The sequence below is a fragment of the Vulpes lagopus genome, chromosome 5, assembly GCF_018345385.1.
Source record: "Vulpes lagopus strain Blue_001 chromosome 5, ASM1834538v1, whole genome shotgun sequence".
In the NCBI taxonomy this organism is placed as follows: Eukaryota; Metazoa; Chordata; class Mammalia; order Carnivora; family Canidae; genus Vulpes; species Vulpes lagopus.
Window position 1 is genome coordinate 9133417 of NC_054828.1, and position 17894 is coordinate 9151310.

Here is a 17894-nt window from a genome sequence, read left to right on the forward strand (position 1 = left end):
AGCAGACCTGGATGTGTCCTACATTAGGGAGTGGTGCGGTTGTGGGGGGGTCCCCAGGGTGCTCTGAAGAACTCTCCTATCCACTCCACAAGAGAGCCAGTGATTGGGTGCCTGCTGTTGAGAGGCTGTGGATGGCCATGTTAGCCAAAGCAGTAGCAGCAACCAAAAGATATATGACTGTAACAATGGCCAGATGAGGAAGAGATAGACATTTGTCTCTTACTCCCCTTCCTCTGCTCTGACATGAATAGAGCTGAGCTCAGAGGAGGGAGCTTTGTCCCATAAGTAGGTCAAATTCATCCTCCAGATGAGAGAAGGGAAAGACAAGTAAAAGCAGGCCCTGGAGGGAGAGCAGCTAGCGCAGAAGCCCAGAGGTGTGCTAGCATGAGGGGGACTCTTTCCAGTGATTAAGAATGGCTGATGTGTGATCGGGTGAGTCACTAGAGACCAAAAAGAAGGTTGTGTTCTGACTAGACATGGCGTTAGTGTGAGAACCCTCCATCTGCCATATTGCCTCAACTCACGCCCAGATTTTCTTTCACTTTGATCTCTTGTGCTGTATTTTTTTTTTTTGTGCTGTATTTTTTAATAATTTCTTTGTACTACCTTTCAGTTCCCCAATTTTCTTTTCAACTAGAGTTACTGCTGTTTTAATCACCAGTTATTTTTTTTTTAATTTTGGTTATTTTGTTTTTCATTTTTAGAAGTTCTACTTGAATCTTCTACTTGGTTTTTGGTGTTATAATCTCTTATTCTGTGCTCATATTTTCAAGCTTGTATGTCTTTAAACATATGAAGTATATCTATGGTTATTTTATCTTCTGTGTTTTGTAATTGAAATGAATTACAATGTCGAAAAACTTTGCCAGTATAATTCCAGTGGCTTTTGTACTTTCAGGCACAGTGCAAAGTATATGGTCCATCCTCAAATTCATTCATCTATTTGTTGCATAGATGAATGAATGAAAATATGTGGAAGGTGCTGGAATAAAAAGAGGAAATGAGGGCAGCCCAGTGGCTCAGTGGTTTAGTGCCGCCTTCAGCCCAGGGTGTGATCCTGGAGACCCAGAATCAAGTCCCACATCGGGCTCCCTGCATGGAGCCTGCTTCTCCCTCTGCCTGTGTCTCTGCCGCTCTCTCACATGAATGAATAAATAAAATCTTTAAAAAAAGAGGAAACATTAGTAGGTAAATTACAGTATGGTACTGTAAATCATATTATAAAAATATAAGCAAAGAGCTCTAAGAACAAGGACCATACACTAACTGCCTGGGGAAAGAAAAATGATATGACTCCTCTTAGGTATTCAGGAAGGTATTTTCCAAAGGGACGTATATTATATAACATATGAAATTTTAATAGTGAATTTTCTTCTTAGCTTATTGTGTAAAATAGAGCATTCATACTTCATGGGAAATTAACTCTTCATCTGAATTCACAATTTAAATGATATTCTTAGCTTTGTTGCAGACTTAGACATGATTTTTATGCCATATTGAAGTTAAAGTTTATTATTGGTCTCTACATCTAATGAGGAAAATATTTGAGAATTATAGGTCTTCATCTCCTCATCATCTTTCCATAGAACATCAGTTCTCCAGGTCTCAAACATCACCTTCTGAAAACAGTGGGCAAAAAGGATGCACATTATGCCTGTGGTCTATATATACAGGAATTTCCAGGGGGAGAGGAGAATACCTGGTGCGTTCAGATGCCCACTGTTTCCAGTCAAGGCCATGGCAGGAACTCCTCTGGAGTTTCACTTCTTCAGACTGCTCCATAATAACAACACCCAGGACCTATTTTGTGTTTACTGTGTGCCAGGTGCAACTTCAAGCATTTCATATATTTAATTCATGTCAGAATTGAAACTCTGGCCAATTTATCTAAAGTCTTTATTCTCCTAGGATGCCTTGTAGGGTTTTAATGGCATTCTAAGGTCTGGTCTGATGATCACAAACACTTGTACCTTCAAGCACTTGCTCATTTCCTTCAGCCAGGAGTATGCTCTGTAAAGCAGGAGACCTTCATGTCCCAGAGATCAGTTTCCATTTAAACCCTAGCCTTGGGGATCCCTGGGTGGCGCAGCGGTTTGGCGCCTGCCTTTGGCCCAGGGAGCGATCCTGGAGACCCGGGATCGAATCCCATGTCGGGCTCCCTGCATGGAGCCTGCTTCTCCCTCTGCCTGTGTCTCTGCCTCTCTCTGTGTGTGTGTCACTATCATGAATAAATAAATAAAATCTTTAAAAAATAAATAAATAAATAAATAAACCCTAGCCTTGGACGCCTGGGTGGCTCACTGGTTGAGCGGCTTCCTTTGGCTCAGGGCGTGATCCCAGAGTCCTGGGATGGAGTCCTGCATTGGGATCCCCACGGGGAGCTGCTTCTCCCTCTGCCTGTGTCTCTGACTCTCTGCCTCTCTGCCTCTCTCTCTGTGTGTCCCTCAAGAATAAAATAAATAAAATCTTTCAAATAAATAAGTAAATAAACCCTAGCCTCAACAACAGGAAACGTTGCAATAGCTAGTGATCACTAGTTTCCCAAAGACATGTTCAGTTTCAATTTTTATGACGATAATCTATTAAGGGAAATTATGATTTTTATTGTTGGTGGAACCATAACTATGATATAAAATTTAATAATGAGCATGCTGTACCTATTTTATAATCCATTCACTCTGACCCATTTTCAGGGCCTGAAAGCCTTCAACTGTCCTACCTGAGGTTTTAAAAGAAAAGCCCCTTTAAATGTGTCCATATCTCTATTTTCTTATGAAAAGTAAAACCATTATCTCAAATTTATATTGAAAACAGTAAATATACTTGCCATATTTCATAGCCACATTTTCCAAAGTATTTTCTCTTTTTAAAACTTGGATACAATATGTTCTGTAGTTAAGTATAATGAATATGATGAAGTGAAAATTTCAAAACATACAACTATGTACGCACACACACTTAACACAGACCAGAGGGAGAGTCTAGCTGTTCTAATTTATGATTATTTGGGGTTTCATGCATATCCTGTAAGAAAAACATACTAAGACTTTCACATCAAACATGTTATTCAAGTTTCACGTTCATATCCATTTTAAATTAGTGGCTTGTCTGTCTACTTGAAACCAATATATTAATGAGCAATTCAAATCGCCTCTATATTAATAATTTCTAACTGTGGCCTCTTAGCAAAATGGACTTATTATCATCAGATCCGATTTCCTTTGATTAACATAATTGCAAAAGTAGAAGCTCCTTCAGTTACACGTTTTTAAACTACAGAAAGACATATTTTGGCATCCATCTTTTGTCAGGCTTGCCAGCTCTCTGCTTTGTAGCTGTAATTGGATACAATGTATCAGACTAACAGGAGAATTGATCATGGCAGTGGCTCTGCTGGAATTAACACCCATTATTAGATTCACCATATAATGGAATATAAAAAAATATGCAATGATTATAGTACCTGAAATAAGGCAGTGGAATTATTGAAAAATGAAAAAGAGTTACCAGTATAGAATGTTCCTATCTGTAGGCAAAGACTTTTAGAATTAAATCCAATGTTCCCTTTCAAAAATGATTTCATCATCGTCTCCAAAGGAGCAAAAACATTTTCAGTCCCTTCAACAACATAGCTCTTCTCTTTTGTCCGTAGGCTTAAAGCATGGAGAGGTGTTGTTGTTTTTTTTTTCCCTTACTTCAGGCATTTTGGTGATAGTCTGTATTTAAATTTGCAATCTGATGTCTTACACAGGGAATAAGCTTCTTCCTAAAGATAACTATCAAGAGTAATGAAGCCAGCTTTACAATGACCGATGTTTCAAGGTCGTATTTTGCATTAATCAAGTATATTGGCAGGTGTAAAGCACTGTACAATAAAGAAAACTGGGGACAGACTCATAATTTAATACCGAGCTTCTCATCCAGGAGTCTGCCAGAGAGATACTTGAGAACAAAGCTCTTTGACATTCAGGTTTAAATTGAAAGAAAATGAGAAACCAGATAAAGCAAGCCAACCAAATTAATTCACTCTGTAGTTTTCTCTGCTTTTTAGTGGATTTCAGAGAAATTCTCTCCTGGAGAAAGTTGGGAAGCCCTCACGAAACAATTGCTTTAGTGTTTACAGAGTATATATATTAATGTGCTTTGTGTTCAACCATATAGAAACAATATTTATTGCTCTTCTCTGGCAAATCCCCAGGAGTTTCCATGGGCTTCAGAAAATTTTCCATAAATGCTGCGCATTCTTTATATGGAACCAAGAAAACATCTACCCCAAAGCGCTTCCTGGGAGGAGACACGTGGGCACAGATACATGGGTCCATTGTGTACCTAAGTCAGTCCTCCTCCACCTGGGCCTATGCTCTGAAAGTGGCACCAGGGGCAAAAGGAGTGACCTCAAGGTAAACTTCAGTCACTTGACAGTTGTGAACCTTCAGAAGAATTGTCAGTGAAGAAGTAGGCGGCATAGCTAGTTCTACTACACTTTCTGTATCTTCTAGTCCCCTAGCAAAATGAGCTTTGAGCTAGAATTCAAGGATCTGAGGTTCTATCCTGCCTGCTCCTGGAAGTCCCAGGTTCCCGTGTGTATTGCAAAGGGACTGAATTAGGTGTCCCCCAAGACTTTTTCCTCAACAATTGAATTTATTTTAATGACGAGACCATCCACATAATGACTCGTTGAACAAACATTTATCAAATGACTGCACATACTCTGCTAGTCTCTTAAGGGTTGAGCAAGTTGGATAAAGATGTGCACCCTGAAGGAGTTAGCAATCTGCTGGAGGTGACACCTCTGTAAACAAGAAACTATGAGTCAGGAAAAACAAATTTGTTTACCACTGTTACAGAGCTCAGAATAGTGCCTGTTACATCCTTGTACTTGATAAATATTTGTCAAATGAAGGACTAATATTTGAAATAGGAAATAAGTGAAAAATATGAATATTCACGTTGTATTATGCAAAAACAAAGGAGGGATTCGTTTTAACTTGGAGGATAAAGATCTCACAGAAGAGGTGGTAGCATTTCAATTGAGTTTAAACAAATGATACAATTTTTGGTAGAAGAGAAGGGTAGGGATGAAGGATATGCTAGGCTGAGGGAGCAGCATGAGCAAAAACACAGATATGCAAATGTATGTCTGCCTCTCGGACATCACCTTGGAAGTTGGAAATCAGATATAAAGAGGAGGAAGAGCATTTCAGGCATAAACAACAGCATGGGTGAAAGCTTGGCACAAAGAGGAAACATGCTAAATTGGAAGAACTGAAAGAATTTAAGTGTAGTAGGATCATACAATTTTAGGAAAAACTGTGCTACAAAATGAGGCAGCAAAGCAGAGGCGTGGTTTGTGATGTCCCAGCCCCAGGATCACAAAGCTAGGAGACAGTAGCCCATCCGCTGGCTACTCAGCATCATTCATCCACACCCTTCTGCGTATGTATGAACAACCAGCCAACAAAAACATCTCTCATTGTACAAATAAGATGCTCTCCCTAAAATAATGAGGCACAAAGGTGCCTCACCCTCCCCTTCCTGAAACTTTCTAGAGTTCTGAGGTGGGAATTGATTTTTTTCACGTCGGCTTCCATGCTGTCGGTATCTGGGGGTTTGCTTCCTCACTCCATCAGCTGTTCCTTTTCTAACAATTTGTTGATGTCTCTCATCTTCTGTTGTCCTCTCTTCTCTCCTATTCTGTTTGCCCTTCTAGGTTCATATCTCTGTTCCACTTCTGTCACTTCAGTAGGTTTTGGGAAAGGAAAGCTGAAAATGAGTATATCTTGTAGCAATGCCGTGAATGCCCCAGCCCATATTCTCTGAGCCTGCCTCTGAGGACAACTGCTGTCCCAGGGACCCGTTTCCATATACACCGAGAGTGCCTGTGTCTCCCTCATCCTCTACCAGTGTCTCTTCTGGAGCCCATAGACTCATTCAGCGTAAGCATAGGACAGCCTAGAAATGCGACAGATTCATTACTCATGGGGGCACCACTCAACCAGTGAAGGTAAGAGACTCCTCCCTGTTCCTGAAAGGACAGCCCTATAGCCCCCAGCAGGATCAAATCTCATTTGCTCACAGTGGTCATCTGACCACTAGTGCACTCTGTTGACTTTATCCCTTTTAGTTTTACCTTCCCACTCCTTCACGCGTGCTCTTGGGATCACTGGCCAGATCAACTACCTGCATCCAAGTCTGTTCCTCAGAGTCTGCTTCTGGGGGAACCCAGTCTGAAACCTGTTCAATTTACTGTGTTATACAAATATATTCTTTGTTTTCACTCACTTATTGAGAAGGTGAATCTCTCAGACATTGTGAAATTGAACTGGTAACTTGTATTATTAGTTATTTCTATGTTTATCATATATATACTTTTGTATGTATATATATATATGTACACACATATATATGCAAGTATGTATATATATATTCTATCTATATAAAATCCACACTTGACCTTATGTTTATTGACAGTAGGAACTATGACTTCCACTTGTATATGGCTCTAGAATCTAATATAACCCAATGCAAACAGAAGGTGCTCAGCAAGTGTTTCTTGATTGATCATTCTTATTTTTAGCCTTCACATAGAGTGTACATTATTATACACAAAATCAACAATATTTATATTAGATAATTTATACATTATTAAATTTAACAAATATTTCATACCTCCTATATGCAAAAGCATGGTGGAAACCCTAAAGTCAGAATTAAGGAACTTAATATGATGTGTTATAGGCTCTATACAGCATATAATCACTGAAAAAAAATGAATCTACCAAAAAAATGAATTTATAGAAACTAATATTTATTTATTTATTTTAATATTTTACTTATTTATTCATGAAAGATGGAGAGAGAGAGAGAGAGAGAGAGAGGCAGAGACACAGGCAGAGGGAGAAACAGGCTCCATGCAGGGAGCCCAACGCGGGACTTGATCCCGGGACTCCAGGATCACGCCCTGGGCCGAAGGCAGGCGCCAAACCGCTGAGCCATCCAGGGATCCCTGAAACTAATATTTATTATGAAGAAAAGGGATGGATTAGGTAGACATGATTGGAAATAGTTTCGAGAAGTAGTTGAGATAGGCCTTGAGAAGTTGGTAGGGTTGAAATAGATAGAGAAGGGGGAGAGCATTCCAGTGTTGGAGTGCAGAGTGAGAAATTGATGGTAGTAAAGATAAAAAAACACGGAGAATGAAGCTAAAGGGACCTGAATGAACATGAGTGAGGAAGAGATGACCTGACTGGAGGTTAGTTTTCTGTTGAGTAGCCATAGAAAATAAGCAATATAATAATAATAATAATAATAGGAAAAGAAGAAATGGGTGGGGGTGATCATAAGGTACAAACTTCCAGTTATAAAATAAGTCCTGGGGATATAATGTACAGCTTGGTGACTAATAATACTGTGTTGTATATTTGAAAGTTGCTAAGAGAATGGATCTTAAAAGTTCTCATCACAAGACATGACACTGTGTGTAACGGTGGTGGATGTTAATGACACTCACTGTGATGATCATTTTACAACATACATGTATATCAAATCATTGTGTGGTATGCCCAAAACTAATACAATGCTATATGTCAACTGTAGCTCAATTTTAAAAAAAGAAACAATAAAAAGTGAAGTTATTAGAAGTTGGAAGGCAGTAGAGGTTTCTAGAGAATGTGTAAATAAATGGCAATCAAGTTGAAGGGTCTTCAGTGGATCTTTTGATGAAGAGTTCAGCTGTGAATCAGGGTCACGCTCTCCAGAAACTGGAAGGATTGCCTTTGAGAGCATTTATAAGATACAACTCGGCCACCTTCCACTTTGCATTTAGCAGCTAGCCAAACTCTGTGGTATGACTGATACCCCACACATATCTCCAGATCATATAGGGCCAAATGCCTACATGAGTCAGACTTCTTAACTAGGTAAAGGCCTTAGCAGGTATAGCAGTTTTCCAGGGTGACTATAACCAAAAAGAAAAGAAAAGGAAAAACAAATTTAAAAAGAAGAAAAAGAAGAAGAAGCAACGGAGGGCTTTTAAAACCCAAGGAATTTAGACTTTGTCACTGAAACAAGAAGGATTTTTTGAAGAATTTGTGAACATTAACTGTAAATAAAGTAGTGGTTGGACTGAAGAGGATTCGTTGGCGTGTTGCACAGGAAGAGGGGTGGAGCAAGGGGGCGGCTAAGGCCCCAAGTACAGCTTACTTTACCTAGACTCCTCAGGTCTCTTCTTTTTTTTTTTTTTTTTTTTTTGATTTATTTATGATAGTCATACAGAGAGAGAGAGAGGCAGAGACATAGGCAGAGGGAGAAGCAGGCTCCATGCACCGGGAGCCTGACGTGGGATTCGATCCCGGGTCTCCAGGATCGCGCCCTGGGCCAAAGACAGGCGCCAAACTGCTGCGCCACCCAGGGATCCCCCTCAGGTCTCTTCTACCTTCTAGTTAAGTAAACATTTTCCTCTGTCATCTACTCTGCATTTAAAATCATTATTTTGGGGGCACCTGGGTGGCTCAGTCAGTTGAGTGTCTGCCTTCGGCTAAGGTCATGATCCTGGGGTCTTGGGATTGAAGTCCTGCATCTTGCTCCCTACTCAGTAGAGAGTCTGCTTTTCCCTCTCCCTCTGCCGCTCCACCTGTTTGTGCATGCTCTCTCTCTCTCTGTCAAGTAAATAAATAAAATCTTTAAAAAATAAGATAAAATTATTATTTTTGAATTGTCATGCTTCCTTCTTTTAGATCATAGTGTTTTATTCATTAAAAAGATTACCAGTTTATGGGATCCCTGGGTGGCGCAGCAGTTTAGCGCCTGCCTTTGGCCCAGGGCACGATCCTGGAACCCAGCAGTTTAGCGCCTGCCTTTGGCCCAGGGCACGATCCTGGAACCCAGGATCGAGTCCCACGTTGGGCTCCCGGTGCATGGAGCCTGCTTCTCCCTCTGCCTGTGTCTCTGCCTCTCTCTCTCCCTCACTGTGTGCCTATCATAAATAAATAAAATAAAATAAATAAATAAAAAGATTACCAGTTTATAAAACAAAGTTTAAGCAACTAGAAGACTGCGTTCTCTTCCTCCCAGACTGGGAAAGAGGGTGGATAGATTTTAGCCTGGTTTCATTGAAATTTCTTTTATTTTTTATTTTTGAGTTTTGAGAGGGAGAGAAAGAGAGAGAACCAGCAGAGAGGTTGGGGCGGAGGGAGAGAAGGAGAGAGAGAATCCCAAGCAGACTCCATGCACAGTCCTATGTGGGGCTCTGTCTCACAACCCTGAGATCATAACCTGAGCCAAAATCAAGAGCCAGTCACTTAACCAACTGAGCAACCCAAGTACCTCTGTCTCATTGAATTTTAAGATAACTTTTTCTTTTGTAATTTTAAGCTTTTCTATTAAACATTAATGTGATGGTTAGGGGTGCCTGGCTGGCTCAGTTGGTAGAGCATGCAACTCTTGATCTCGGGATCATGAGTTAAAGCCCCATGTTGGGTGTAGAGATGACTTTAAAAATAATAATACATAAAAAAATAAAATGATGGCTATACAGATGAGTTTATACATTCCAGTTTTGAAGTTTAGATTGTTATTATGAGTATTTCCATCAAAAAGTCATTGTCATTCCAAATTATCTTACTTTACATATTGCTAAATTTTAAGATGATTCTGCTACTATAGAAAAATGTTTTCCCCCCATTTTTCTCAGATGTAAAATAGAAACCAATGGAAAAATCTTTGACTAAAATTCACTTTTAAGGAATGCTTTTATGTAAATATGGTGATGTACACATGTACCTGGGAATACCACAAATCTAGCATTCTACCAGGAAAATATTAATATTTTTAGCAGAACCTTTTACCAGCTAGATATAGCTTGGTCATATGCAAATTAGAAATATTTTAGAAGTTATTTTCATCTACTAATTTGGTGTTTCCTTTAATTATTATTCAGTAAACTATATTTGTTGTTTGTCTGTTTTTAAATATTTATTTATCTGACAGAGAGAGAGAGCACAAGCAGGGGGCAGAGGGAGAGGGGAAAGCCGACTTCTCACTGAGCAGGGAGCAGGACGTGGGGCTCGATCCCAGGATCCTGGAATCATGACTTGACCCAAAGACACTTAACTGACTGAGCCACCCAGCCACCCCATGAAATTGTATTTGATTTAAAAAAAAAAAAACCAAAAGCATAACTTTTCCTTCATCGTTGTGCTTCAATTTGTCCTTTTCCTCAACAAGCATTTCCTGAGCACATCGTAGGGGCCACGCTGTCAAGTGCTTGGGTACAAACAGGACTCCTACTAAGGTCTCTTCAGGGTCCTGTTTGCAGGTAGGGGCCAGACTGGTGAGAAATGAGACCAAGTGTAATGATGACTCACAGGGCTCCAAGCAGGGTGTGGTAAGAAAGACAAGAATAGGATAGGCCCAGGCACCTGGTGGCTCAGTGGCTGAGTGTCTGCCTTTGGCTCAAGTCATGATCCTGGGGTCCTGGGATCGAGTCCTGCCTCAGGATCCCCAGAGGGAGCCTGCCTTCCCTCTACCTATATCTCTGCCTCTCTGTCTCTCATGAATAAATAAATTAAATCTTTAAAAAAAAAAAAAAAACAGGATAAGGCAAGAAAAGGAAAGGATCAGGACAGGAGATGTGATATTTGAATTGAGTCTGAAAAGATGAGAAAACTTGTAGCTGAGAGGGTTGGAAAGAAATGGAATTCCTGATGGAGGCAGTGAGATCCAATGCTGTGGCATCCCAGCAGCCCTTTTGCCCAGGCTGGCCTCCAGCTATGGATGAAAATGGGAGGGAAGGTTTTTAGAGTCAAAGAAAACTTGTTTTTCTTTAAAAACTCAGAGGCTTTGTTTTCTTTAATAACTCAGAGCCTAGACACATTCTAAATGTGCATTGTGAGGTCATGATGTGCGTTGTGATACATCAGCACTTGATAGCGGATTACATAATTCTTGTATTCTCTTCTCTTCTGGGAGCTTCAAATGATATAATCTTCCTTTTGCCCACTCTCGTCTCATTATACCTCTAATTCCATTAATTCTGTCTTTTAAAATAATTCTCTTTCTTACCATACCCAACTTCAGATAAAACTACTTGAGACCAAAACCCAGCACTGTTGATAACAATTCACATCTAGAAATTTAGATCAGGTTCATAATTCATAGATTCAAAAGATCTTCCAGTATCAGACCCACCTTAAATATCTGTTCCTTTCAACTCCTTCTATTTGTAATATTACTTGTGCATTACATTCCAGGTACTTTGTTATAGTCTAGGTACTGTGGTTGATAGAAATGAATGAAATAGACAAAGATTCTGACCTGATGCAACTTATATTTCAGTAATCACAACACTCTGAAAGATTGCTTCTTTTCTCCCACATAGCCAAAGGATTTATTAAAACAAGACTGCTACCTAAAGTAGGGTTTTCTTTCATGGGCTTTGCATAGCCACTGGGGCAAGAAGATATATATATATATTTTATTACAGGGGTAAAAGACTTTTTTTGTAGCCGGTTCTATAGGGATAGACCAGTTTGATGTGGCATATTTTCTCTAGTTTATCTTTTGAAAGATGAATGTTTGAAGGTACTAAAAATATAATGGTTCCAGAGACAGATAAGTGGGTGAAGAGAGAAATATTTAAAGACAAGTTATTTGAAGCCTTCCTTGCCTTGTGCTTCAGTGAGGAGAGAGATAGAGAAGCAGCCACCAAATGACTAATGCATCAGTAATAGCTGAGGTATACTTTATATAGGCAGAAGAGAAACGTAGTAAGAAAGTAGAGACAACTAAATAGAGAATCCTGCTATGGCATTTAAAAAGTCTGATTATTGAAATTGCGACTGATTTGGGGGTGCGTGGCTGGCTTAGTCAGTAGAACATGCCACTCTTGATCTCAAGGTCATGAGTTCGAGCCCCATGTGTGGTGCAGAGTTTACTTTAAAAAATTAAATAAAATTGCAACGGATTCAAAATAGAATATTTTAAGTTGTATTTTTTGATCAAAGTTCTTATGTGGTATTTTATAGATGCTGTGCCTACCCCCTCAGAAAAGAGCCCATCTCTGCAGACAAATGTGAGTTTGGACAAGAAATCAGACAGTACCATTACGAATACTGTAACCAAAAACCCTTTGCACATACGTCTAGAGAAGCAGTCAGCTGCAAAAAGTTTTGAAACACTGACAACTTTACCATCGTTTTGGTCATCAGATAAAGAAGAGTTTATCGGCCCTAATTTAAGGATGTCAAAATCAGATTCTACTTTCTATAACCAGGCCTCTGTAGAGACACTCTATGTCTCTCCCTCATTTAAAACATTTGACCCAGTGAAGGAGATTATAAGTAATAAGGACTTTCAGAAGCCAGCACAATCCAGCATTTTTCAGATGGATGAGGAAAACCTCAAGCCTGTGACCACATGGGGTAAGTCTACACATGCGCGCATGTACACACACACACACTCTTTTTTTTTTTTTAAGATTTTATTCATGAGAGACACATGGAGAGAGAGAGTTGAGACACAGGCAGAAGGAGAAGCAGGCTCCATTGCAGGGAGCCCGATGTGGAACTAGATCCCAGGACTCCAGGATCACGCCCTGGGCCAAAGGCAGGCACTAAACCGCTTAGCCACCCAGGGATCCCCACACACCCTCTTTTGAAGCATTCTTCTGCTACTTTTCTATGCTTTCTGCCTCTGTTTTTGGTTCCCTTCTTTCACTCTTCATCCAGTGTTACTAAAATATGCACACCAGAGAGAGGCACTTCTCAGTTAGGAAAGCATCCCTTTTATTAAAGACCTGAGAGGCAATTCATCATAGGGGGTTCCAAGTGCTTGGTTGAAGCACAAGTTCTGAGCAGTTCTTTTTTTTTTTTTTTTAGATTTTTTTTAATTTCTTTATTCATGAGAGACACACAGAGAGAAGCAGAGACACAGGGAGAGGGAGAAGCAGGGAGCCTGAGAGGAGCCTGATGCGGAACTCCATCCCAAGACTCCGGGATTGTGCCCTGAGCCAAAGGCAGATGCTCAACCACTGAGCCACCCAGGCGTCCCTAAGCAGTTCTAATGCTGAACAAACTAGAAAGAACTCACATTAAATAAGAGCTTCCTGTTAGGCATTTAGGTTACTTATTAAGAGATGATATAAAAAAGAATTTGTTATTATGTTTATTGGCACATACAAATAATATATATCTGTGTGTTTGTGTGCACATGGGGCCTTTTTTTTTTTTTTTAAAGGGCTGTATACTGATTGCAAAAAAGCAGTGGAGAACCTTTTCCTTTTTCTGTCCCATAAAACATTAAAAGGATTTCAGTATTCTTGAGCCTGGATGCTAAAGCATAAAGCCAATTGGGAATCCAGGCTGTTGGTTGTCAGTTACCAAATCCTGCATTGTATAATTATTCTTTCCCCTTTAAACCTAATTAATAGAAGAATAACTTGCTCATGCAGTTTGTTTTTTTTTTTTTTAAGATTTTTTATCTGTTAGAGAGAGAGCACCATCATGGGGGGTACAGAGGGGGAGGGAGAATTGAATGGGAAGCAAGCAGCTCCCCACTAAGCAGGGAGCCCAATGTGGGACTTCATCCCAGGACTGTGGGATCATGACCTGAGCCAAAGGCAGACACTTAACTGACTCAGCCACCCAGCGCACCTGCTCATTAATTTTTCAGATGGATGTAGTGTTACTGGTTTTTTGTATAATAATGCTTACTAACTTATACAAATACAATGTTTTATTATAAATATTTTAAACTGCCTCAAACTCAGGTCAGAAGTACCATCATATATGTACAACAATAGAAGCCAGCGCATTGAGGCTATAAAGAAAGTTACTTCTGTGTTAGTTAGGTCAGTGAATGATAGATTCTCCTTGCTGCCCTTCCCAGGACTTCAGGGTATCAAATAGCCTAAAAATAAACTGATTCTGAGTTTTGTTACCAAATAAACTGTCCTGCAGAGACTACCAATGTGGAAACCACTCAGTACTGGTCACCGTGACTGTGATGGTTTATATGTGTAGCTGTTGCCTGGGAAGTTGTTACTCTGACTTCATTTCTTTCACAAATACCACAGAAGGATAATTGAAAATAGGTTTTGGCTACTGCCTGTGTACCAAGCACACTTAGTTATAAATTTATAAACATCAGCTGGAAGTGTCTCAAAAGCCAGTTAGCAAGGAAGATTTTTGCTTCTATAATGAAGTAGATAGTATTATCTAACCCTCCCACCAAAACTGGTTAAAGCTGGAAAACTATTAAAAGCTGGTTTGAAGTCCTGTAAAACAACCAAGATAGAAAATACATAATGAGGTCAAGATCCTAGGAAAAGGACTGTGATACTGTAATATAATAAGAAATATATATTTGGTCTTCATCCCTGATTCCTGGCCCAGAGCTCCTAAAACCCTTGGAATTTCCTGAGTGATAGGGGTGAGAAAAGTGTCTTTTTGTTATTTGTCATAAGCCCCTTGCTTGCATGCCTGTTTATTCTAGGGTGACCGTTGGAGGTTGGGAGCTGGTTGCCAGAGTAACCAATCAGGTCATTAGAGGTTTAGAACTTCAGTCCCACCCCTTGATCTATAGGGATGTTGAGTTAATCACTCTTGACCAATGATTTGATCAATAATGTCTGTAATGGAACCTTCATAAAAAGCCCTAGGCAGTGGGGTTTAGAGAGCTTCCAGGTTGGTGAACACATGAAGTTTCTGGGAGAGTGGCATACCCAGAGAAGGCTTGGAAGCTCTGGGCCCTTTCCCCATACCTTGCCCTGTGCATCTTTTCCATTTGGCTCTTCCTGACTTATATCCTTTACAATAAACCAGTAACGGTAAGTAAAGCACATTCCTGAGTTCCATGAGCCATTGTAGTGATTTATCAAACCCAAAGAGGGGATCATGGGATCCCTCAATTTATAGCTGGCAGGTCAGAAATACGGGAGGCCTAGACTTTTGATTGGTTCTAAAGTGGTAGGTAGTCTTGAGATTAAGGGATTGAGCCCTTAATCTCTGGGAGTTGCACTAACTCTGAGTAGTGTCAGCATTGAATTAAATTATAGGACACTCAGTTGATGTCCACAGAGAATCAGAGAAATCCTTGTGTGTGAAACCCACACATTTGGTGTCAAGTGATGTGAATGAAGTAGGAAACTAGTTTACTTTCAGTTGGTTCCACATTCACCTGTTTTCCCAGCATGGATCTTTTGCCTGTTAGCAGAGCAGGATGACAGAAACTGAGGGAAAAATCACAGGCCTGGACTCTCCACTGTCTCACTGAGCTTGGGAGACAGGATTGGAATTTGGGGCTTCCCAGGGAGAAGGGACTCCAGGGGCCAATATTCCAGAGGAGAGGAACTCACAGAGGAGAAAGCCCAAAAATCTTTGTGTAATTTCTTACTGAAACATCTGCCTCCTGCTAAAGATGCACACATTCTGGATGTGATGCCGAGAAACTAAATAGGAAGCAGCTTCGAAGGGGCCAGCATGCTACACAGAGATTCTGATAATCTCAGGGTGCTAGGAGACAGGAGTTTAGGATCTGAAGGATCTGAACAAGTTGTGTGGCTCTGGTCAGTACTCCATGTTCTCAGCTGGTTCCTCCACAGGCCACACCCAAAACATCAGAACTACAGCCTGGGTTAAGGGCAGAGCAGAACCAGAACAGCCCTCATAGATGCTGAAATCCAGCTCCAGCTAGAGCAAAGTCATTGCTTTATAGCCCATCTGTCTTCTAGAAGACAACAAAATCCTTCCTTAAGAGCTCCTATCACTTTTCATGCAAAAATTTTGGCATTTAAAATACAGTAGAAAAACAGGTAATGAAAACAGACCCTCAAATGAGCTAGATAACTGACATTACAAGATACTTTAAAATAGCTGTGATAAATATTAGCAAGAGCACAGAGGGAAAGATGGAGAATTTCATCAGATACTAACATCTATAAAGAAAGAATGAAATGAAAGTTCCAGAGCTGAAAAATACAGTAGCCAACATTAAGCCCCTGAGAGTACTACTCAGTCATGGCCTGGGGTATCAAAGAGAGCCTCACTGGCAGAGGTGCTGGACAGTTATTCAAGAAATCAACAGGGAGGGAAACTCAGAAGGGGTGAACCCCACCCCACATTCTGTTTATAAACTCAACCTGAATCCTTGACTGACTGTTAAACTATACATGGAGGGGAAGACCCCAGTGTATTCAGTAGGGGGAAAAATGAGCACTGGAAATTATAAATAAATATGTGGGTAAATATAAAATGCTGTATACTTTATTATGATGATTTTTAAATGCAATATGATGTTTTATGGCAAAATTTTCCTACTGTATTTTGGGTTTTAAGACATGGATATGTAGTATATATTGAAGCAGAGCACAAAGAATGGCTGAATTGTGTAGTTGTTAGCAGCCCAGGTTCTGGAGTCACACTGCCTGGGTTCATAATCTCAGCCTAGCCACTGGTGGCGTGCCCTCCAGGCATCAGTATATTCATCTGTGGAGTGGACACAGGGATGGCATTGCCACACACATGGAGGGGCTCCATGAATTCACAAACATGAAGCAGATCTGAGTAATCCGGTACCTAGCAAGTACCACAGGAAAGTTTGCTATTACTCCAGTGCCTCTATATTTGATTCCACTTTTACAGTTCTAGGCCTGCAGCCCCTTGCTAACCCTCCAGACCCACTCTGGTTATTTCCCCAAAGTACCCAGGAGTTCCTTGCTTATTATTCTCAGGAATGAGGAAACTCCGGTGCTTCCAGAAAGGGCCTTCCAGGCTGAGGAATAGTGTGCAGTTGTGATTGTACTAACCGAAGGGTTTCTAGGGAGCTCCAGTTCATTCTCCACAGAGCAGCCAGAGGATGTGAGCCTGATATTTCCCCATGGAAGCCCCAGACTTCTGGAGTGTTCCTAAAGATCAAATAGGCTTCCATGCCCTGCGATGGCTAGCTTCTGCCTCTCCAAACAGTCTGGTGTTCTTTCCATTTGTCAGGTAAAGCAAATTGCTTTCACCACCTTTGTACTGTTGTTCCCTCGACTGGAACACTTCTGATCCACCCTTTCCCCAGTTCTCTCCTACTTATCCTTCAGGGGTCATCAGCTCAAACATCACTTCTGTAAGATTTCCTGACCCCCTCAATGATCTCAGATCCCCCTTCCACTATACGTTGTCTAAGCACATATAATTATCCTTCTAGCATGTATTATCATCCTAATTCAGTATAATTACACATGCGTTGAATTATTTAATGTCCCCGCCACCCCCCAAGTAGAATGTCCCCTTCCTCAGGGAAGGAACCGTGTCTGCCTGTTTATTATTGTATCCCCAGCACCAATCACAGTGTCTTGTACGTTAGGTACCCAATATTTAATAAGTGAATTAAAAGCAGCCTAGTAAAGCAGGAATGAAATATGAGGAAATAACAGAAGAAAGCCCTGGAAAATTATGCCAGGACAGATGAGGAGGAGATGTGTGTGAGAGGTTAGACTTTATTTTGAAAAGAATGCAAATCACTAAGGGTGTTAGGCCAGGTGAGCAGCTTTTTAAATGTGGTTTAGAAAAATCACTGAGGTTGGGGAATGTGGAGGATTGATGCAGAGGCTGGGGCAGGGAGCCCGGCAGGGGCTATTGCCTAGAAAGAAACCCGGTGGGACAAGGTGGGGGGTAACCCTGAGATGGGCTAGAATCCAGAACAGAAATACACTCACCTCATCCTCAGGGCCTGCAGGGAAGGAGGGAAAAGGATGTATCAGATGTGAGGGAAGGGTTTGGTGGCTCTTAATAATTAAGACGTATTGAGCTTTCCTGTGCCACTCATTATATCATGGCCTCTATATCTTATTGTCCGAGGTCACCCACCCAGACTGAGGGGTTTGGAGTGCTGTAAGTGTGGTGAAAGGACTA

General features: G+C 40.7%; 1 protein-coding gene across 1 annotated transcript in view; it reads left to right on the forward strand.

Moving 5' to 3' along the window:
• Positions 1-17894, forward strand: part of ENTHD1 (ENTH domain containing 1) — a 99944-nt gene that overhangs the window by 75413 nt on the left and 6637 nt on the right. The window contains exon 5 of the mRNA XM_041757075.1: positions 12024-12419. Coding sequence (XP_041613009.1) covers positions 12024-12419 — 396 coding nt within the window. The remainder of the gene's footprint in view (positions 1-12023; positions 12420-17894) is intronic.